The 22,042-nt window shown below is 50.5% G+C and overlaps 2 protein-coding genes and 1 long non-coding RNA gene across 3 annotated transcripts in view; 2 read left to right on the forward strand and 1 right to left on the reverse strand.

The window, feature by feature from the left end:
* The window catches only part of TRIM14 (tripartite motif containing 14), a 39,474-nt gene extending 28,632 nt beyond the window's left edge, over positions 1–10,842 (forward strand). The window contains exons 4-6 of the mRNA XM_037797616.1: positions 2,179–2,341; positions 4,979–5,071; positions 10,165–10,842. Of these exons, the coding sequence (XP_037653544.1) occupies positions 2,179–2,341; positions 4,979–5,071; positions 10,165–10,700 (792 nt within the window). The 3' untranslated portion in view covers positions 10,701–10,842. The remainder of the gene's footprint in view (positions 1–2,178; positions 2,342–4,978; positions 5,072–10,164) is intronic.
* Positions 10,843–11,818: 976 nt separating this feature from the next.
* On the forward strand, positions 11,819–14,621 carry LOC119504973. The gene is made up of 2 exons (XR_005210659.1): positions 11,819–11,868; positions 12,330–14,621. It is a non-coding gene; the product is annotated as an uncharacterized LOC119504973 (long non-coding RNA).
* A 3,064-nt stretch (positions 14,622–17,685) lies between these two features.
* NANS (N-acetylneuraminate synthase) overlaps positions 17,686–22,042 on the reverse strand; it is a 31,328-nt gene continuing 26,971 nt past the window's right edge. Inside the window, exons 4-6 of the mRNA XM_037797475.1 lie at positions 21,848–22,002; positions 19,337–19,603; positions 17,686–17,922 (exon numbers count right to left, since the gene is read on the reverse strand). Coding sequence (XP_037653403.1) covers positions 17,713–17,922; positions 19,337–19,603; positions 21,848–22,002 — 632 coding nt within the window. The 3' untranslated portion in view covers positions 17,686–17,712. The remainder of the gene's footprint in view (positions 17,923–19,336; positions 19,604–21,847; positions 22,003–22,042) is intronic.

The raw sequence follows: 22,042 nt of genomic DNA on the forward strand, positions 1-22,042 counted from the left end.
GACCCACCCTGTCCCAGTTTAGCCTCGTGCAAACTAATGATATCTTCAAAAGCCCTATTTCCAAATAAGTCACGTTTGCAGGAATGGGGTTTAGGACTCGAACATGGCTTTTGGGGGGAAACAATTCAGCCCACGGCAGAAAGCAACATACATCTTGGACTAATTAAATAATATTAATTAGTGTAATTAATAATAATAACAATAGCCACCATGTTTGAGGACCTCCATGTCCCAAGGTCTTTATGTATCTTAGCACTAATATTTACAGGAATATTGCAGTGTGGATATTGTCACCCCTTCTGTGAATGAGAGAGAAAGGCTTAGGGAGATGGAGTGGCTCCCTCGAGACCATGCAGCTGGGAGTGGCAGAGGTGAGATCAGAAGCCAGGCCTGTCTGACTCGCAACCCAGAAGCGTCATTGTCTGTCCCTCTGCCAGTGTACTGTTACTTGAGATGCCCCTCCTGGAAAGGCAGGTGACCTTCCAGCTGCTGAGCACAGTTCAAGAGCTGAGTCACAGTTTGTTCAAGGGGCTGAGGAAGAGGTACTCGTTGGCCACTGGGCTTTTTGGAGGCTGTTGCCTTGTAGTGAGGGAGAGTCTGAGAAATAGCCCCTGTGACACTCACTGCTACCTTTACTGAAAGCATATCATTGAGGATGATGTCCTTATCTTCAAGGAACTCTGGGAGAAACTCCTTTCTGGTGTCAGTTCCCCTGTGCAATCAACTGTGCACTTGGATTGCTTTCCCACCAATGTAACTTCCTGTTTCCTTCTTTCCCTTGGCCTCTAGGAAGCTCAGAGACAAATATGCTTCAAATAGCTAGGCTAAGACTCTGTGGCATACATTTTGCATCTCATCTCATTCCAGCTTCCAGCTTCCATTCTTTTCCTGGGTGTCCTTTTGCTTCTTTTTTCTCACTGTAAAGGAAGATCTTGCGGTATCAGATGACCTTTATAAGAGCATTAAAGGCTTGTGGGACAAAATAAAATCTGCACTTTATTTTATTAGCACAGATTAGCATGAGTGATGGCCAGAAAATCAGACAAATAAATGAGTCGGTACAAAACCAGTCAGACCAGTGTTCTGGCTGATGTTTTCACCTCGCTGCCTTTCTGTGGCCTCGGTCAGTTCAGCCTGGGTCTCAGTGTCGGATACGCCAGCCGAGCCCTGGGCGAGGTGCTCCCCCAGGCACGGTGGGTAGTGAGTGCACTTTAAGAGGGGCAAGAGGCACAGAGGGGCGGATTTCAATACCATTGGCTTCCAAGACAATCTGAAGCAAAGGCGTGCATCACATCACTGGCGCAGTTTCAGGGCTCTGCCATTCCTTTTTTAAACTCTCTAGCGTGACAGCTACTGATTTTTATCATTCATCCGTCCTTCCTTCCATACTGAGCAGCCCGTTCTGAGCCACGTGCCCTGCTGGCCCTTAGGAGCTCCCAGTTGGGTGGGGAAAGAGCTGGCCCAAGGAAGCCAACAGAAGTATGTCCCAAAGAATGTCTGACTCCATGCCGGGGGTCAGGGAAGACTTCTTGGAGGAGGTGACAGTGGGGCTGGCTGTGGGAGGGTGAGTAGGAGCTTGCCAGGTACATAAAAGGGAGGAAGCAGAGAGGACATCCCAGACAGAAAGGAACCATGGACGCGTGAGTGCTCAGCAGACTCAGGAATCCCTGGTGTCCAGCCTGGCGGGAGGAGGGGTCGGGGAGTAAGGGAGGGGACGTTAGAGATGCAGCTGGATCGGGAGGCAAAGGGCCTGTAAAGAGATGGTAGCCGGGGGTGTGTTTTGAACAGGTGAGTGATGTGGGCTGGTTCCTATTTCAGAGGGTCACCTTGGTGACAGTGTGGAGCATGGAGTGGAGGCTGGAAGGGAAGGCGAGAGGAGAGCACAGTGTCCAGGAAAGAGATGAGGGACCAGGGAGGGAAGGAGGAAGGGAGGGAGGAGGGAGGAAGGGAAGGAGAAAGGGGGGAAGGAAGTAACAGAGAATGAGGGGAGGGAGGGGTCAGCAGCAGAAGTGACCTTGGGCCTGCACATGTCCTTGCCTTCGGGCCCTTCCCTGGGGCTCTCCAGGACTCTGCTCCAGGGCGCCCTGGGGTCAGAGCACAGGTGCCCGGGCAGGGTGGGGGTTCAGTCCTGGTTGCAGCGGAGGCCCCAGAACCAACCTGACCCCGCGTGCTCCCCAGGAGTTCTTGGCCACGGAGAAGCACCTGCTGCAGCAGCTGAGCCTGGGGGAGCTGTGCCACCCGGTGCCTCTGTCCTTCGAGCCCGTCAAGAGCTTATTTAAAGGCTTCGTGGAGGCCGTGCAGGGCACGCTGCAGACGCCACTGGATGTTCGCCTGAAGGAAAGTAAGTGTCCATGTGATCACCTTGTGTCCTTAATGCCCCCCACACCCCTGCCCTTTAGGCTGGAGACGGCTGCAGAGATGGTCCCCTCCATCCCATCTCCCTCACTCCTACCCCTCCTGGGACCATCTGCCTCCCCCCAGCCACCTGCTCTGCCTCTGGGCCTCGGCCCACTCTGGTCCCCTGGCTGCAGTGGCCGTCACCTCCCCGTGTCCAGCTGCTGCCTGCCCAGGGCCCGCTGCTCCTCGGGGCCAGTTGAGCTGAGCTCACTGGGAAGCTTCCTGCAGCCCCTCTCCCCAGCACGCCCTGCCCTGGCAGGCCCCCCCAGGGCCTTCCCACCACCTGCCTGGGGTGTCCCTGAGCTGGGCACCCAGCTTCCTCCTGCGCCATGGAAAGGCCTGGAGGGTGAAAGCCAAGTTCAGGCCAGCTCTGACATCCCTGCATGGCCTGGCACCAAGCAGGTGCTCAGAAACATGTGTCCGTTTGTTCATTCATTCATTCATTCATCTCTGCCGTTGTGATTCATTCCGAATATTCGATGAGCCCCTTGTCTTGAGCCAAGACAGACAGACAAACAAATAAAGGCTGAGTGATAACAGCTTTGGAAAAAAAGAAAGCAGGGTCAGGGGAGCAGAGCAGTGAGGAGGAGGAGCTGTTTTACATGGGAGGCCGTTGAGCCTCCTTGAGAAGAGGACGGGGAGCAGCCTGGGCTCCCGGGGCGGAGGGCCTGGTGGCCTCCTGCGTGGACCCTGTGGCCAGGCTGTCCGCGGTCCTGCCAGCTTGGGCAAGGGCCGCAACTTTCCTATGCCTCTGTTTGCACATCCATCAGGTGGAGAAGACCATGCAGTCCCCTCTCATTAGGTTTAGTGGCTCCGTGCACAGGTAGAGTGCTAGAGCTGAGCTCAGGCCTGCTGAGTGTCGGCTGTCGCTGTTGCTGCATCTGGGGAAACGTACACTAGCCGGAGGGCTCAGCAGGTGCAAAGGTCCTGAGGCAGGGCAGGAGCGAGCTCGGCCTTGGAGGAACCACAAAGCGGTCAACCGGAATGGAGGTGGGAGAGCAGGGAGAGTGGGGCGAGGGCGAGAGGGAGGAGGAGAAAGGGAGGGGGAGAGGGAAATGCATTGAGAAGGCTGCGAGGATTTGGGCCTGAGAACTGGAAGAAGGGAGCTGCCAGTTTCTGAGATGGGAGTGAGGCTTTAGGCTTGAAGGGCATGAAGTGTCTGGAGCCAAGTTTGATGTGGAATATGAGGTGAAATAGGCAGCTGGGTCTGTTCTAGAGTCCTGGGGAGAGGAGGGCTGGAGATCCCCGGCTCGAGAGGTGTTTGCCTCCAGCAGGATGTCCCACAGAGCACCCAGCAGGCTGGGATGACTTGAGGAGGACCAGGGGGCAAGGGAAGGTGTCTGTGGAGGGGGCACTGAATTCCAGCCCAGACAGCAGGGAAGGAGGCAGCATGGGCAGAGGGGAGCACTCCAGGCCAGGGGGACAGCAGGGGCCAAAGGCCCAAAATGGGGGAAGAGAGTTTGCAGCACAGAGAAGAGGTTAGAGGGACTGGAGCCCAGCTAGGGAGGTAGAAGACGTTGGGAGCCCTCTTGTCAAACAGGCAGGGCAGGGCCAGCCCTTAAGATCAGGAGCAAAGGAAAGCGAAGGAGAGGGAAAGAGGCCAGAGGAGGAGTGTCACAGGCACCCACCAGGAGATGAAGGGAGACGAGGCCAGGCCCTGGCTGCAGAGCCCTCCTGGCCTTGCAGGGGAGCAGACTTCTCGAGGTGACACAGCAAGGGACCTCAAAGGAAAGGGTGGCCAGTGCAGACAGAAAATCAGGGAAGACTTCCTGAGAGAGGCAGCGCTTGAGCTAGGCCTTGAAAAATCAGTGAGCCTTCAACAGTGGAAGAGAACAGGAAGAGGCACTTGAAGCTGAGATGAGAGAATAGGGAGGGACACTGATGAGTGCAGGGGGCTGAATGGGGGCGGGGGGCGGCTCTCCTGAGCTGCCTCGTTAAAGCAGCTTTTCAATCTGTAGATGGTGAGATATCTAGAATAGGCAAATTCTTAGGGACAGAAAGTAGATCCGAGGTTGCCAGGGGCTGGGAAGGTAGGGGAATGGGGAGCTATTGCTTAATGGGTACTGAGTATTTGTTTAGGGTGATGGAAAAATTTTGGTTATGGATGGTGGTGGTGGTAGCACACATTGTGAATGTAATTAACAGCCCTGAATTGTACATTTAAAATGGCTAGAATGTGAAATTTTGTGATACATGTTAAAAAAAAAAAAAGATCCTTCTGAGGACTCAGCTCTCATTTCTTCTTTCTGTCTTTCTCCTGGACTTTGCATTTGTGCCTTAGGCTGCCCGCATCCCTGAGAGCTGAGCTAACCCCTGCTCTCAGGCTCTTCCTGACGGGCGTCTCCTCCCCGGGCCCACCCTGCCCTGCCTGCTGAATTCCCCCCCAGTCCTTTTCTCCTTGGGTCTGGGCCTCCTCCTGGAGTTGTTCTGTCCGCTGTAAGTCAGCATGTCCTACTTCGATTTGCCTGTGATTCTGGGGAGAGACAATGCAGATCTCCAGTTGTGCCATCGTTTTAGTCTGTCTTATCATTTGTGCCACTTGCAGACACGCCATGCACTCATCTCTCACGATTCTTTGCAGGCGTGACCTGCCAGCTCACGGGCTCCTCCAGCACCGGCCAGGGCGCCCTGTTGAAAACGAGCCTCTTTCCCGAGCGGCCCCTCTTCTTAAAATGTAAGCAGGACCTCGGGGGTGAGAGGGGCAGGGTGGTGGGGGTGGGGGGGTGTGCCTGTGTGCATGTGTGTGTAAATGGAGATCCTTTTTTTTATCTGTTAAGAGATCCAGTTTTTCTTAAAGTTTTATTATTGGTTTTTTTAATTATACAAATAGTACATGCTCACTGTGGAAAAATTAGAAAACAAAGAAAAGCAAAAAGAAAATCACTCATAATCCTCTCCCTGTTGAAAACTGCTGTTATCCTTTGTTCTCCTAGCATTCTTTGGCACATTGATATATACATACAAGGATATATTTAAAATACTTTTTTTTTTCACACAAACACGGTGTCCTACTCTCCATACTGTTTTGTAATCTCTGTTACATTTAATGATAAATTGTGAACATCTTTGGTCCCTTAAAAAATTATACGGGTAATGCATGCTTCTCGTAGGAAAATTCCAAACTTCAGATACACAGAAAGGAAGCAATTGCTCCTCTCAGACATAAAGGCTGTTAATATTTCAGCATCTATTCTTTCAGACACTTCAAAGCATATATGTATACAGATTTTTTTTTAAATAGGATCATGTTATAGCCACTCTTCTGTAATTTTTTAATTTAAAAGCATAGCTTGCACAGCTCCCTTTTTCAATAAATACAAATATTACTATTATTCTTGAAGTATTCACAAATATTCTGTTGAATGGGTGTGTCCTAGGTAAGCAGTATGATAAAGGTGGACGTTTAGGCTGGTTTACATTTTCCTACCTATGGACAATGCCGCTATAAACATAGATTCTTGTACATATTTGCTGAATTAATGAATGAGTGAATGAATACATCTTAGAGCACTTTCTGATGATTTTTTTAGGAGTAATTCCTCAAAGTGGAATTACTGGGCATGCACGTTTTAAAGTAGCTTTAACCGAAATGTAAAATACAGAAAGAAGAGTATACAAGGCAAAGGTGTGTATTGCAATGATTTTTAAAAAGTGAACATTTCTGTAATCTCCCCCAGAACAAGAGAGGGAGATTATCACACAACCCCCTCAGACCTCCGCCAAGCTCCCTCCCATTCACTGTCCCCCAGGATCCCCACTCCCCTGACTTCTAGCCCTAGATTTTGCCTGTTTCTGACCTCTATGTAACTAGATCATTCTGACAGTACTCTTTTGTGTCTTGCCTCATTCAACACAATATTTGCGAGACTTACCCGTATAGTTTGTTCATTTTCCCTGCGAGATGGTATTCCATCGTATGGATAGAGTGCGCTTCATTTGTGCTATGGATGGACAGTGAGACTGTTTCGGTTTGGCACTGTTGTGAAAAATGTTTCTGTGACCAGCCTCGTGCATGTCTTTTTTTTTTTTCTTAATTCAGTTTTATTGAAATATATTCACATACCATACAGCCATCCATGGTATACAATCAGTTGTTCACAGTACGATCATATAGTTATGCATTCATCAGCACAATCTATTTCTGAACATTTTCCTTACATCAGAAAGAATCAGAATAAGAGTAAAAAAATAAAAGTGAATAAAGAATACCCAAACCATCTTCCCCATCCCACCCTATTTGTCATTTAGTTTTTATGCCCATTTTTCTACTCATCCATCCATACACTAGATAAAGGGAGTGTGATCTACAAGGTTTTCACAATCACACTGTCACCTCTTGTAATCTACATTATTATATAATCGTCTTCAGGAGTCCAGACTGCTGGGTTGGAGTTTGGTAGTTTCAGGTATTTACTTCTAGCTATTCCAATACATGAAAACCTAAGAGTTGTTATCTATATAGTGCATGAGAATGTCCACCAGAATGACCTCTCGACTCCATTTGAAATCTCTCAGCCACTGAAACTATTTCGTCTCATTTTGCATCCCCCTTTTGGTCAAGAAGATATTCTCAATCCCACGATCCCAGGTCCAGATTCATCCCCAGGAGTCATATCCTGCGTTGCCAGGGAGATTTACACCCCTGGGAGTCGGGTCCCACGTAGGTGGGAGGGCAGTGAGTTCACCTGCTGAGGTGGCTCAGTTAGAGAGAGAGAGAGGGCCACATCTGAGCAACAAAGAGGCACTCAGGGGGAGACTCTTAGGCACAATTATATGCAAGTTTAGCCTCTCCTTTTCGTGCATGTCTTTTGATGCACATATGGAAGCCCTTCTGTTGGCTTGACCAAAAGGAGGGGAAAGGCTGTCCACTGTCTCTTCTATTTAACCTGGCTCTAGTGTCCTAGACACCGCCTCAGGGTGAGAGGAAGAAATGAACGCTGTAAGGCTTGGAAAGGAAAAAAGAATGTGATTATCATTCATAGATGACATGCTTATTTACAGAACACGCAAAATAATCTACAGGGAAACTAGAATTATTTTGTCAATTCAGGACAGTTGCTGGATATAATGCCAATATACAAAAATCAATCGTACTTCTACATATCTCAATAAACAAATAGAAAATAAAATTGTAATAATATATTATCTTCAGGAACATTTAAAAAAAACCCACTAGGAATAATTTTAACGAAAGATGCGCAAAGCCTAGTCACAGAAAACTCCAAAATGTTAATTATTGAGTGAAATTAAAGACGGCCTAAATAAATGGACAGATCTAGTGATGCTCCTGGAATGAACCACTCCCTGTATCAGTCTTTTATGCTACTGTAACAAATTAGCACAAACTTGGAGGCTCAAAACAACAAACAGTTATTATCTTAGACTTCTGTAGGACAGAAGTCCAACATGGTTTCCAGGAGCTAAAATTAAGGTGTCGGCAGCTGCGTTTCTTTCTGGAGCCTTTGAAGGAGAATCTAGTTCCATGTCCTTCTCTAGCTTCCAGGGGCACCCACCTTCCTTGGCTGGTGCCCCCTTCCTTCATCTCAAAGCCAGGGATGTTCGGATGTTCACCTCGCCGCCCATTCTTCTGGCCTCATGTCTCTCTAGACTCTCTGTTGCCTCCTTCTTCGGCTTTTAAGGACTCTGATTACCTGGGTCCACCTGGTTAATCTGAAATCATCTCCCTATCCTAAGGTCAGCTGATTAGCAACCTTAATTCCCCTTTGCCACGGAACCCCACACATTCACAGGTTCCAGGAATTGGACATGGACATTTCCAGGCCAGTATTGTGCCAACCACATTCACTACTTAAAAAGATCAGTTCTCCTCAATCATCTGCAGAGTCCGTTGTGACCCTCTTCAGAATCTTAGAAGGGTTTTTTTTTATTTTTTTAAGGTGATGAGCTGATTCTAAAATGTATATTGAAATAAAAGGGATGAAAATAACAAAGACTATCTAGAAGAAGAACAAAGTAGAAACTTTAGAAATATATTCACACAGGTGGTCACCTGATTTACAGCAACAGTGCATGACAGTGTCGTGGGGAGGATAATCTTTTCAATAAATTATACTAGGCCAACTATCTAGCCGTATGGAAAAACTGAATCTTGATGCCTACATCACTCCATACACAGAAATCAGTTTCAGGTGGACTGAGATCATGATATGAAAGGTGAAACAGAACTTCTAGAACACAGTATAGGAGAAATCATCATGATCTTGGGGTAGACAGGAGTTTTTTAAACAGGAGACAAAAAACATTAACCATTAAAAATTGATAAATTAGACTTCAATAAAATTAAGAATTGCTCATTCAAAGACAAAATGAAAAGAGTGAAAAAGCAAAATCTCAGAGTGGCAGAGGATACCTGCTTGCAGAAACAGACATTTGACAAATGATGCACATCCAAAATTTATACAGAATTTCTATAAATCCCTCAGTAAAAGCAGGCACTTAATTTTTAAAAATCAGCAAAAGACTTGAACAGGCACTTCGCAAAGAAAGATATCTAAATGGCCAATAAAGATCTGAATGGATGTTCGGCAACATTAGTCAACAGGGAAATACAAATTAAAACCTCAATGTTAGATCCAAAAGTCCTAGAACTGTACAACCCAAGGAGTGAACCCCAATGTAACCTGCGGACTTAGTAATAATGCATCAATATTGGTTCACTGATTGTAACAAATGTTCCACATTAATGCAAGATGTTAAAGACAGGGGAAACTGTGAGGAGATGTACAAACTCTCTATACTATATGCTCAATTTTCTATAAACTTAAAACTACTCAGTCTGAAAAAGCCAATGTAAAAAAAAAAAAAAAAGCTCTCCATGAAACAGCACTGTACATCCACCAGAAGGGTTAAAATTTCAAAAACAGATAACTCCAAGGGTGGACAGGTTCGTGGATAACAGGAATGTCCCTTACATTGCTGGTGAGAGTGTAAGCAGATTGCAAACTGCTTGGCAGTGTCTAGTAAAGCTGAATGTCCAAGTACTCTGTGATCCAGACTTCAATTTAAACTGCCGGTTTACATACACGCTAAAATGCAAAGAGCACTGTGGGTGGGGGTTTAAATCACTGTCCTCTCTGGAGGACGGTTTGGCGACACTTCTCAAAGGCCTTAAAGCAACATATCTGTAATTCCCAGTAATTCCTCTTTTAGGAAAATATCCTAAAGAAACAATCGGAGTGATTCATAAGTAATCATATTAGTGTTTTCAAAAGCTTTTAAAAAACAATAATCCCTAAATATTCAACAAATAGGGAAATATGTAAAATTATAATGTATCCATACATTAAAATCTTATGGTGGCCATTCTGGCAAAAGAATGATCTGATGTGGTAAATGTTCATAACGCAACAGTAAATTGAGAAGGCGGATTACTCAAGAGCATGCATGGTAATGACATCAATCTTAAGAAAAACTCTGAAGCGGCAAGTAGAGAAAAAAAAGATGGGCGGGACATACACCCACGTTTGAATCGTGACAGGATTATTTTAAAAATTAAGTTTTTAGGAATTGGTAATTAATTCTTATGAAATATTCAAATAGTATAAAGGATGTCCAGTAGAACTTTCTCTCCTTCCCCCGAAACCCCTCCCTCTTTTTCCCGCACCACCTCCCCCTAGGCAATCCGGGTTCAGAGTTCCCGTTTTCTAGTTCTTCCGTTTTTTACTGTGAGCATGCGCGGGCGGGCGGGTCCCGGGGCGGGGCGCAGAGCTGTCCCCGCCCACCAGGCGTGTCCCCGCCCCTCCGCAGACGCGCGCACGCCCACGCTGGAACCGGACACGATGCACGCGCGCCTGCGCCTCTCCGCCGACCGCCTGACGGTGCGCTGCGGCCTCCTGGGCCGCCTGGGCCCGGCGCCCGCGCTGCGCTTCGACGAGCTGTGGCAGGTGCTGGGCCGCGACGGCTTCGCCGCGGGCCGCCACTACTGGGAGGTGGACGTGCAGGAGGCGGGCGCCGGCTGGTGGGTGGGCGCGGCCTACGCGTCCCTGCGGCGCCGCGGGTCCTCGGCCGCCGCCCGCCTGGGCTGCAACCGCCAGTCCTGGTGCCTCAAGCGCTACGACCTCGAGTACTGGGCCTTCCACGACGGCCAGCGCAGCCGCCTGTGGCCCCGCGACGACCCCGGCCGGCTCGGCGTCTTCCTGGATTACGAGGCCGGCGTCCTGGCCTTCTACGACGTGGCGGGCGGCATGCGGCACCTGCACACCTTCCGCGCGGCCTTCCAGGAGCCGCTCTTCCCGGCCCTGCGCCTCTGGGAAGGGGCCATCAGCATCGCGCGGCTGCCCTAGGGGCCCTGCCGACCCCGGGCCCGGCCGCGGCGCGCGCTCCACCGCCCGCTCCCCACGCCTGCGCCCCCGCGCCCCCGACCCCTCTCCCAGGTGGCTTCAGACGTGCCCGGACTGCACACCTGCTGCTGCCCGTGGAGCACGCGTATGCTCGCTACTTGAGTCCAGGCTCCAGAAGCTGACACACCCGCGGGGCACTTGAGGGCCCCCACTCGCCACAATACATTGTCCTCAGCCTTTATTTTCCCTTTCACAGACGCTTTTATGTAGGTAGTTGCAGTCCACTGAAGACACAATTTATTTCCTGTGTTTTCATATAACATGAGCATTATTTCATGTTATTAAATCTGGTATTTTTTTATTAATGATTTTTTGTTAGAGAAGTTGTAGGTTTACAGACCTATTGAACATAAAATAGAGTTGCTGCACACCACTGGATTGTACTATTAACTGTAGTCCATTGTCCACAGTACAGTTCACTGTGTTGTACACACCTGTTTTTTTCTTTTAATTCTTAGTCTAGTAACATATATGACCTAAACTTTCCCCCTTTAGCCACATTCACATATATAATTTGTGCTGTCAATTACATTCACAGTGTTATGCTACCATCAGCACCATCCTTTACCAGAATTTTTCCATCACCCCAAACAGAAGCTGTGTACCATTTAACTCCCTGCTCCCTACCCCTAATCCAGCCCCTGCTAACCTGCATTCTAGGCTCTGACTCTTATGAGTTTGCTTATTCTATTTCACATCAGTGACATCATACAATACTTGTCTTTTGTGTCTGGTTTATTTCACTCAACCTGATGTCTTCAGACTTCAATGTCACATGAATCAACTTCATTCCTTTTTAATGCTGAATAATATTCCATTGTACGTATATACCACATTTTGTTTATCCATTCATTGGTTGATGGACACTTGGGTTGTTTCCATTTTTTGGAAATTGTGAATGCTGCTGCTAAGAACATTGGTGTGCAAGTATCTGATCGAGTCCCTGTTTTCAGTTGTGGATATATACCTAATAGTGGGATTGCCATATCATATGGTAATTCTATACTTAGCTTCCTGAGGAACTGCCAAACTTCCACAGCAGCTGCACCACTCTACATTTCCACCAGCAATGAATGAATGTTCCTGTTTCTTCACAACCTCTCCAACACTGGTAATTTTCTGTTTGTTTTTCTAATAGCAGCCATTCTAGTGGGTGTGAAAAGGCATCTCACTGCGGTTTTAATTTACATTTCCCTAATAGCCAATGATGTTGAACATCTTCCATGTGCTTTTTAGCCATTTGTACATCCTCTTTGGAGAAATGTCTATTCAAGTCTTTTGTCCTTTTTTTAATTGGATTGTTAGTCTCTTTATTGTTGAGTTGTAAGAGTTCTTTGTATATCGTGGATATTAAATCCTTATTGGATATGGGATTTCCAAATATTTTCTCCCATTGAGTGGGTTGTCTTTTCACTTTCATGATCAAGCCCTTTGATAAAGCAGAAGTTTTTCATTTTGATGAGGTCCCATTTATCTATTTTGTTGTTGCTGTTGTTTGTACTTTGGGTGTCAAGTCTAAAAAGCCATTGCCTACCACAAGATCCTGAAGATGCTTCCCTACATCTTCTTCAGCCTTTGAACCTTCTTTCTCCCTCCTGTGGCATCTACACCACACCTGGCACATGGCAGCTGCACACCGGACTTGTGTGAATGAGTGAACATCACAGCACCAGATTCACCGAGCCCCAACTCTTCCATCTCTCAGCGTCCCTTGCGTCTGCCCCCTCCTCTGCTCTGCCTGTCGATGTCACCTCCCTTCAGACGACTCCAGAGCCTCTTAACACCCTCTGGTTTGAGCTCTCTTCCATCCTCTTCCTCCCCTTACACAGCCAGTGATCTGCCTGAAGTCTCACTCAACCTCCCAGAGTCATCAAGGGGCTCCTCAGCCTCCAGGGGAAAAACAAGCCCTTTACCTTGGCATTCAAGGCTTGTCTAGTGTGCCCCCACAGTGTGTATCCTCGTCTAGCGCCTACTGCTCCCTGGAGCCCCTCCTTCAGAGCTCCGCGCCATGCAGGCCACTCTGCACCTTTGCCTTTTCGGTCACCCTCCTTTCATGCCCCATATATGCACATTCATACGTGAAAACCCCTACCTGTTCTCTCTTCCTGTCCCAGTCTTCCCCAGGCTCAAATACCCCCAGGAACCTCTGGCTGTCAGAGCCCCAGATCTGGGACCTAGCTTTCCAACTGGATTGTAAGCTTTCTGAGGACAGCGAGGTCCTATATCCTCCCAGCTGGGACGTTCAGAAAGTCCCTTCCCTCCCCAGCAGCGGGTGAATGGCTGCCATGGAAGCACAGAACGGCTGAGCCGGGAGGCCTCGGATCACCAGCCTGACTCTGTGCATCTGTGCAGTCAAAGGTCCTCAAAGAATTGCCCAAAGCCGTCCATGGTGCTTCAGGGCCAGGCCTGGGCCCCACTCTCCCCACACCCCAAGCAAACATCTGACCTGCCTCTTCGCCCAGCCCTTGGGGCCCAGCTGTCAGCCTGGGAGGTTCCACTGCTTATTCATTTCTCAGGGGATGTTGGGAAGAAATCAGCAAGAGACCGTTACTAGGAAACGGGCAGTTTTCCCAACTGCTTAGGACAAAGAGAAGAGCTATGAGTGGGGTTTGGCAGCCCCAGGCACCCCATGCACTTCAGAGCCCTCAGATCCAGATGTGCCAGGGGTTTTCCAGACGGCCCAGTTTTCCTGCTAGAAGAGACAGAAATAGAGAAGGCCAAACCAGCAGGAACTCACTGGGGACTCTGTCCCTGTTTTGCTGGTTCAGCACTCTGACGTCCCCCAATTCCCCAGATGTGTTTTGAAGCCATTCGGTGTGGAAGCATCTTCTTGGGCACCTGGTGTGGGGGGAGACCATGGTGGGCTGAGGAAGACGCCAAGCCAAAGCCCCTTCAGGGTCTGAACAGACTATTGGCACCTTGATTAGGTCAAAACATATAAAGCTGCCAATTTCTGAGTTTCTGATCTAAAAATGGCATTTTCAAAAGGGGCCAACCTAATACAAGTTAGAATACAACCCAGAGGAAACCTCAAAAGTGCCTTTAGTTCAAAGCAAATAACCTACAGCTCTGGCTGGGCTCAGCACTGTGCTGCGGAAATCCCGAGAGAAGGGACGTTAATTCTACCGGGTTGGCCCAGAGCTGACTCCCGGCAGGGTGCGAGGTGGGTCCACTTGGCCCCACAGCTCTGCCCACCCGAGACCCAGACCTGCTCCCGACCCACAGCCACGGGGCAGAGGGACAGCAGCATCTCCTGTTGGGCCAGGCCCAGTTGTTACAACTGCTGCCTCGTGATCCCCTCGCAGCATCCTAGGAAGCAGAGCTCTACACCCAGCAAAACTGAGAGACTAACATGCCCAAGGCCACCGCGCTGGTGGTGCCCGTGGGGCCCGAGCCCACGGTCCTCTGGCCATAATGTTCAGGGTAAACGTAGGTGGTGGCCAGGCGGCACCTGGGGGCTCTGGCTGGCCCGGTCACTCTGGGGGACTTGGTTCTGTCTTCAACTGGCCTTCACTGGACTCAGGGATGAGGCCTTATTCCCGGAAAGGGACTGGTCTTGACAGTTTGGGATTCACGTAGCAGAGACAGAGCCAGACTATAAAGGACGTTATAAAAAATGAGTTTTTATCCAGTGCCCACTCTGTGCCAGCCAATCTGGGTCCACAAGTAATTGTGTGACCTTGGGCTAGCCATTTGTTCCTTCTCAGAGTGTCACCTGTAAAATGGCCCTAGCTCTGACGCTGTGAGGCTCAAAATGAGCTAGAGGTTATAAACTCGCCTTAAAAAGCAATGATGTGTTATATACATTGTATTGTTTGTATGGTGTGTGAATACATCTCAATAAAATTGCATTTAAAACAACAACAGTGGTGTACCAGGCCAGGAATATTCTCAGCACAGGCCTATGGCTTCTTGGGGGTCCATGACTCTAAGGACCACCACCAACCACTTCTTCATTCTCTTCCAGATCTGAATCTGTAGAAATTTCTTTATTGGTATGGCAAGTTGCTCACAGGCATTTTTAAATGACAGCAATTTTGTACCAAGTGACCTGTTTTAATAAATCAGACACTGACCCTTTTAACCATTGCTTCACGTACACAGCCCCGGGGCCAGGGGATGCCTCGCTCGGCCCCCAGCCCCTCCAGAGTTCTTGCCAAGTAGTCAGCAGGTCCCTGGTTAGTGATCTCCAGTGATGGGGCGCTAACTATCTCTGAGGACAACTCATGAAGTCCTGGCGTATGTGGAACCCAAACCTCCTCCCAGCAGTTCCCGTCCCCTTCAAATAGCACCACGCACCCTCACGCCCCTGGTTTTTAGAGTTTACTCACAAATGAACATAAGCTTAAACAATATGCTGTGTGATCTTGCTTACTTTTGAGCCTTATAAAAAAACGGTGTTGTATGTTGTTTTCTAGCACATTTTTTTCCACTCAATATTATGTTTCCAAGATGATCCATGTTGCTTCCCGAGCTGGAGTTCACACTTGCATTGAAAATAATGTACCATCGTCTGAATGTAACAAATATCCGGTAATTCATATATATGCTCTTGATGGATTTTGAAATTGTTTCCCTTTTTTTGCTATTATAAATAATGTTTTGTGGGAAAAAAAAATAGCATTATGTAGCTTTTGGCACCTTTGTGCTCAACCTTGAGCAATGCTGCAGCCAGTAACGGTCATTTAGTAATTTTTAGGGATTTCAGCACTCCCCCCTCTTCCCTATCAGATCATCTCTTCCGTTTCTTCATTTCTACTGTCAGGGAGCAGGAAAGAGCTACATCAGCCTGGTGGCGGCCCGGCCATCAAAGGGACGTGGCAGTGGCCCACCCAGCCCGGGCCTGTGGGCAGGCGTCCTCCCGCGACAAGGGACAGCCTGCCCAAGAGGCAACGCTGCGTGCGGGGGAGGCAGCGGGAGAGTGGAGGGCCCGGCCCAGGCCCTGCTCAGACGCCTCCCAGCGCTCCCCATTGCCTTGAGGCCGGCTTCCAGCACCCCCCACAGTCTCCCCGCCACCTCCAGGCCCCTTCCTTCCCCCCACCTGGCCAGGCCAGTGCCCCACGTCACACAATCGGTCACTTCTCCACCTCCAGGAGGCCTTCCCTGGTCAACGCCCCCTCCTGTCTTGGCTTCCACAACTCCTAGGAGACATCTAGGCGGTGGCTTGTGGGGGCACCTGCACCCCAATAGGCCCTGTCTGCACTCTCGCCCCGCAGGTGCTTCAGGATCACCCAGACATCAGTCCCGCAGCCCTCGGGAGGCCTGGTGGGGCCTGGGCATGCCGGTTGCTGCAGGCTGCAAGCAGCCTCCTTGGGCAGCAGCCATCTGCTCCTGTGCTGGTGGAAAGTGTGTTCTAGACATGCTCCTCCCTCACAGATGCAGCCTTCCCTACAAAAGGCACAGGGTGAGGCCCTGTGACCTCAGGGCTCCTCCAACTCTGAGCCTCAGGGCTTCTTCCCCTGGGTGGGGGGGGGGGGTCAGGGAGCAGCCGGGCCCTGCAGACGTCCAGTCCACCCCATCCCTGGATCAGCTCTTCCTGCTGGAAACCACCCAGCACTTTCTCACCCAGAGCCCAGCTCAGGCCCTGCCTGCCTCCAGGACCCCTGTCCTGTCTGCGGGCCCTGGGACACAACCCTCTACTGGCACTGTCTCTTCTAGTTCGGAAGCCTCAAGTCTTTGCTCAGATGTCAACTTCTCCACTGCTGTAGGCAAAAGGGCCATGGAATCAGAAATCTGGATTCTTACTCAAGATCTACTTACAGGGAGAAATGAGGGGGGCTGGAGACGAGGCAGGCAGGGCTGAGCCTAGGGCAGGGCCAGGTTCTCTCACACGAGGCACCCCAGATTCCCACCCCACCTCCACGCACACTCACCCCGCTCCAGAAATTGTTTGGGGATCCACAGAAGAGGGAGATCCTGTACTCACAGGTAAACAAACTTCTAAAGGCTAATTCTATACATTTGAAAAGAGCCACAAATACATACTTTGAAACGAGGAGGTAGAGAGAATGAGGTCAGATAAACATGCACAGGGATTCAGACATGAACTTGAAAAGAGGAATTCACCTCAGTACTGGTTCAAAAGAACAAAGGGCAGCAGGACATTGACTCTCCGTGCACGGAAGAAGAGTGTTGGCTGGGAACCTTCATCACACGCGATTACGGAGGGGCTGACTTCAGCCTGACCGCCCTATTGGAAAGTGCGAACCCCAAGTCCACACGGCCCACCCCTTCCACTGCGCCACCTTCCCCTCACTGCACACACCTCCTGCTGACGCGCTGAGCGATGGACTTGGGCTTATGGCTGATTGTGTGTCCACCCCCCATGAACAGACACCCCATGGGGACAGGGATTTGTCCACCACCTGCAGTATCCTCCAGGTCAAAGCACTGCCCCAAACATGGCGGCCCCCGGAGCTCCTGAAGGAAGGGCAGAGTCCATATCCTCTCTGTGCTCACAGAGCCACGAGTGTTTCTGGCATTTTTCTGCCTGTAAGACCCTCTAACCAATCCCTGCTTTACCACTGAGTGACCACTGAGTGCAGGGCTGCCACAACCCAAGGGGGTGAGGGCGGTGGGGGGCAAAGAAGAGACAGCTGCTGGTCTGCACGGAAGGGAGATTCAGGGGCTCTGGGATTTGAGGTGAGAATGAAGGCTTCAAGGCAAGGACCCGCAGAGCCAGCTCTCGCCCCTCCATGTAGCTGCGCAACTGGACGAGCCTGATGGGTGTTTGCTTTCGAGCAGGGCTACCCCTGGGCTGGCCGGCCTGAGGAAGACATGGCCGCCTTTGCTCTTCATATCCCTCCCACAGGCGCGGCCCAGGGCCTGGCCCAGAAACAGCTACTGTCTGGGAAGGAGGGGGGCAGTGGGTGACAGCTGAGCCCGCCCCACCTCACCCAGCTGTGCCCCATGGTGCCAGCAAGGCAACTCAGAGTTCAAAGAAGAGCATTTTATTTTAGGACTTGATTTTTTTCCCATGATTATCTACCGATTCTTCCATGATGGTGTCGTCTTCCTCTACAGTGACCAGGACCTTCTTGCCCACCAGACTGAAGATGTCTTCAGGGGGACAGCCTTTGGGCTCACCCACCTTCACAGTGAGCATATCCAGTGTTAGAACGGTGCCTTCCGGAATCTTCACCTTGGCCACCACAGACTTGCCCAGCTGCAGACAAAGTTAAGACTCAGTAACAGCCCCAGAGACGTCACCGCACCCACCTGCTCTAGACCCAAGGTCCCTGGTCGGTCTTCAGAAGGCACCTGGAGAGCAGGGGCCCTTGTCCCCCATGCTGCCGTGAGGGTCTCTGATGCCCGGCAGTGACGCTGCCCATGTGGGTGAATTCGGAGGCTCGGAGGAAGGGCTGCGACCACCAAGTGCAAAGGAAAGGGCTCAGGCTACGCTGCCAAACAGAGCCAGGCTCAAATCCCAGCTTGGCCCAGGCCTGGGCTCTTGGTAAAATAGGACGTCCCAGGGCCTCTATCTTGTCAGACTAAGGATTCGCAACAATTTTGAATATAATGTGCCTGAAGCATGGAATACTCTCGATACACAAAAACCGCAATAACTTCTGTCAGCTCCGAGTTCAGCTTCTCGTTTTAAACAAGGGAAAGAGAGGCCCACAGAGGGCAAGGGTGCATGGCTTGGCCGAGGCCGCACGAGCCAAGAGGACAGCCTGGGATTCCTCAGGCCCCAGCCACACTCTGCGGGGACACAGAGCTGCCCCCATGCTGCTCGGCACACAGGCCCATGGAGGTCTCACCCAGGGAGTGTGACTCCGTCACCCGGAGGACAGGAAAGGGGCACCCAGGGACGGGGAGGGCAGCAGAGTCTAACTCTCCTTTCTGATTTCTGGTATGTTTCTCTCCCTTTTCCTCTCAGTGGCATCTTTTGACTGTTTTAATTTCCCAGAATCTTTAACTCGAGGGGAAGCAGGTAGGGCACCCATCAGGAATACATGGCGAAAGCCCCCACGCACGCCTGCCGTTTGGTCCCCACCCGACCCAGATGGCCCGCAGCACAGGAGCGGTGGCCATATGCTGGCAGCTCCAGGACGCCTGGCCTGTGACTCAGAGGCCAAGACAGGTCTAGGGCATTGCTCCTGAGAAGCCCAAATGGTCATGGGTCCACCTCGCCACTTCTGTCTGAAGGTCAGTGGCTGCGCAGCCCCAGCTGCCCCTCACCCACCAGCCCATGGCGGCGCCCTGCTGCCCCGTCCTTCCCAGGGGGTGCCTGACGCCTCTCAGGCCCTCCTCTCGGTGCCTCCAGGCACCCCCGTCCGAATGTCCCTTCCTATGGGCTTACCTACTCCAGGACCCAGACTAGGCCTACCCTAGTGCCTCGCAAGTGGGCTGACACCACCTCCCAAGCCCCCTCACATTTCCTGGGGCCCCGGGGCCCTTCTTGGAAGCCTCCACCACCATCCCAGGGCCCAGGGAAACTGCTAGTTTCCCTGAAGCAACACGTTTCTCCTGCTGCTAAGTTTCTCCTGAAGAAATGGTCAAAGCCACGTCCCTTCACGCTCTCATCCGCCTGGCCGCAGGCAGGGGTGGGCCGGGCTGGTGGGCCGGGGGGAACCCACCTTTGTGTTGCAGGCCATCTCGCAGGGCAGCAGCTGCTTGGCAGGGGAGCCCAGGGCCCGCTCCACGAGGCGCACCGACCGCACCAGCTCCGCCAGCTCCCCAGGCTCCAGAGAGGCTGCGTGGTCGCTGCCCTTCCAGGTCTTGTCCAGGGTGATGTGGCGCTCCAGCACCTTGGCCCCCAGGGCCACCGCGGCCACGGATATCGCTATGCCCGTCTCGTGCCCGGAATAGCCAATGGGAATGTCAGGGAAGAGCTTCTGATACTCCTTTAAAATAGAAAAAGCCGAGGGAAACAAAAAACAAGAGAGGGCTAAGCTCCTGGTGCTTTATGCGTAGACTGCAGGGCCGGGCAGACCTGGGTCTGAATTCCCATTTGGCTTGTCCAGCGTCATTGTAAATGCCCGAAAAGCACTCAGCACGCAGCAGATGCTCAAAACACCACAGCGCCCGCGATCCTCAGGGACGCATTTGAAGAACGCTTCCCACCGCACGCACCATTAGGAGTAACAACAGAACTGCAACCGAATGCTGGAACCCCTTCCGAAGCATCGGCCCCATCTAACTAGCCCGAGCTGCTGGAAGTAAGCGTGCTGTACGCACAAAAACCATCAAAAATAGATAGAGCCCAACCTCAAAACAACTGCTTGATGCAAATGCTAAATAATTAAGTCAATGGTTGTCTAGAATCCACCGAAGTCCACAGGAGACCTTGTAAGTCAGGAGAGCCTTGTCAGCAAGGGCGTCCAGGAAGCGTGCGTCCAGCAGGCAGACGCGAGGGGCTGTGACAGAAGCCGGGACAGGTGGGCAGAAAAGGCCCTGAAAGCCAGGCTACAGGTGCACGGAAGAAACGGGAGAGCAAGCTGGGAGAGGTGCGGGCTGCTGTGACTCGGTGGCTGGCCCGGAATGGACCTGAGGACCTGACCACTCCTCGGGTGGGACAGAAGGAAAAGGGCCCCTTTTCCTGGGGTGCTTTTTCTTTCTTTTGGTGAAAGAAACTCAGGGGCAAAATCTGGACTCGCCTGGACTCCATGGTAATCACTGAGGGGCAGGGTCGCGGGGCACGCTCACTTTCTACCTTGTGTATTTCAGAGTTGTTTGAACTCTTATGACACACATTCATATTTAAACTTTAAAAAACCCACCCTTGATTTAGAGATGAGCTAGAGGTGAAGAAAAGACTATCAGGACTGGGAGAGTGTTTGGGTAAAAACATAACAGTTCCCATTTTCAAAAAGGTTAACTTTTTTTTTTTTAACTTAAGTATGAAGGCTGTGTGGCAAATGTAAAATGCTTACGCTGTCATGGAAAACACCAGAAGGCTCATATACTGTACTAAAAGGAAAGTATAAAAGCAAAACTTTATATCGGTATCAGGGTTATACATGTCTCTATATATTTTTAATTAGAAGCCCTCTAAAGTCACTACAATGTTTCTGTACAGTTACACACGTATGTGCAAACGTATGCACACATGGGTATACATGTGTGACGGTCCGTTTCATGTGTCAGCTTGGGTAGGCTATGGAGTCCAACTGTTTGGCCAAGCATTGACCTGCTGGTGGCTGTGAGGCTACGTCAAGATGGGATTCGCACTAAGAGACAAAGGACCAGAAGGACACCACCGAGATTCTCATCCCAGTGCTGCCATGAGGCGGCTGGGGGATCTCAGCAAATATGTCCCTTCCCCTTTGGGACTGGACTTCACCATCTGTAAAGTGATAGAGGAGACGGCAACTCCTGGGAGACAGACAGCTCCCTCAAGGCTGCCCCTGCAACCAGTTAGAGCCTGGGGGATGCTCATAATTACAGGCAGAAAATAGCAGGGCCCGCAAATCACACGGAGCAGGGAAAGCCAGACACTTCAGGAGGGTCTCCTACAGCTCAGTGTGAATACAGACAGACGCACTAAGAAAGGCCAAGAGCCTGCAGTTCCCGCAGAGGGACACCCGAGTAAAGGAAACATACACAAAGACAGCTGTGAGGCTCCACCTTAAATTTTTTTTTTTACGATACTAATATGTTATATACCTTAGGAATACACACAGATATATACACATTTTATATTCATAATATAATGAACAATTTAAATAGTGTTCATCAGCTTTTCTTTGTGTATCCCAAACTATTATCCTGTTTATACTATGGGCTATAAATATCCTATTCTGGAGATTGCTGCTTAATCTTAGTTGAACAAGAATAAATGGTTGTTTTGACTTGGTCCACCTTAAATTTTATAATAGGTGAACATAAGATTGGCTTTAAAAAATTCAATTTACAACCCCGGGCTTTAGGATGCATCTTCCTCCTTGGCTGCCCCGTGGGCCTCGTGATTCTAGAACACCAAGACGGCCAAAGGATGGTACAATTAGGAAGTAAGTCTTGGGTGGCTAGACGTTTGCTTAGGAAAACAGCTCCATCTTCCCCACAGTAAGTGGCCCCAGGAAAGCCAGTTTGCTGGGGTCCAATGAGATGACCACCCCCCAGGCCCCCAGCCCCGCCTCGGCCCTCACCGAGATGACCCGCAGGTTGACGTCCTCGGGCTGGAGCGGGTACGCGCTGGTGCACTGGAGGAAGCAGAAGTTGGGGTTGAGGGGTTTCACGATCCCGTACACCTGCTTCATGGTGTCCATGGACTGCATCCCACTGGAGATCACCATGGGGCGGCCTGCGGGGCCACACCAACACCATTACCCTCTGCGGCTCTT

Source organism: Choloepus didactylus, chromosome 10 (assembly GCF_015220235.1).
Source record: "Choloepus didactylus isolate mChoDid1 chromosome 10, mChoDid1.pri, whole genome shotgun sequence".
Classification (NCBI taxonomy): domain Eukaryota; kingdom Metazoa; phylum Chordata; class Mammalia; order Pilosa; family Megalonychidae; genus Choloepus; species Choloepus didactylus.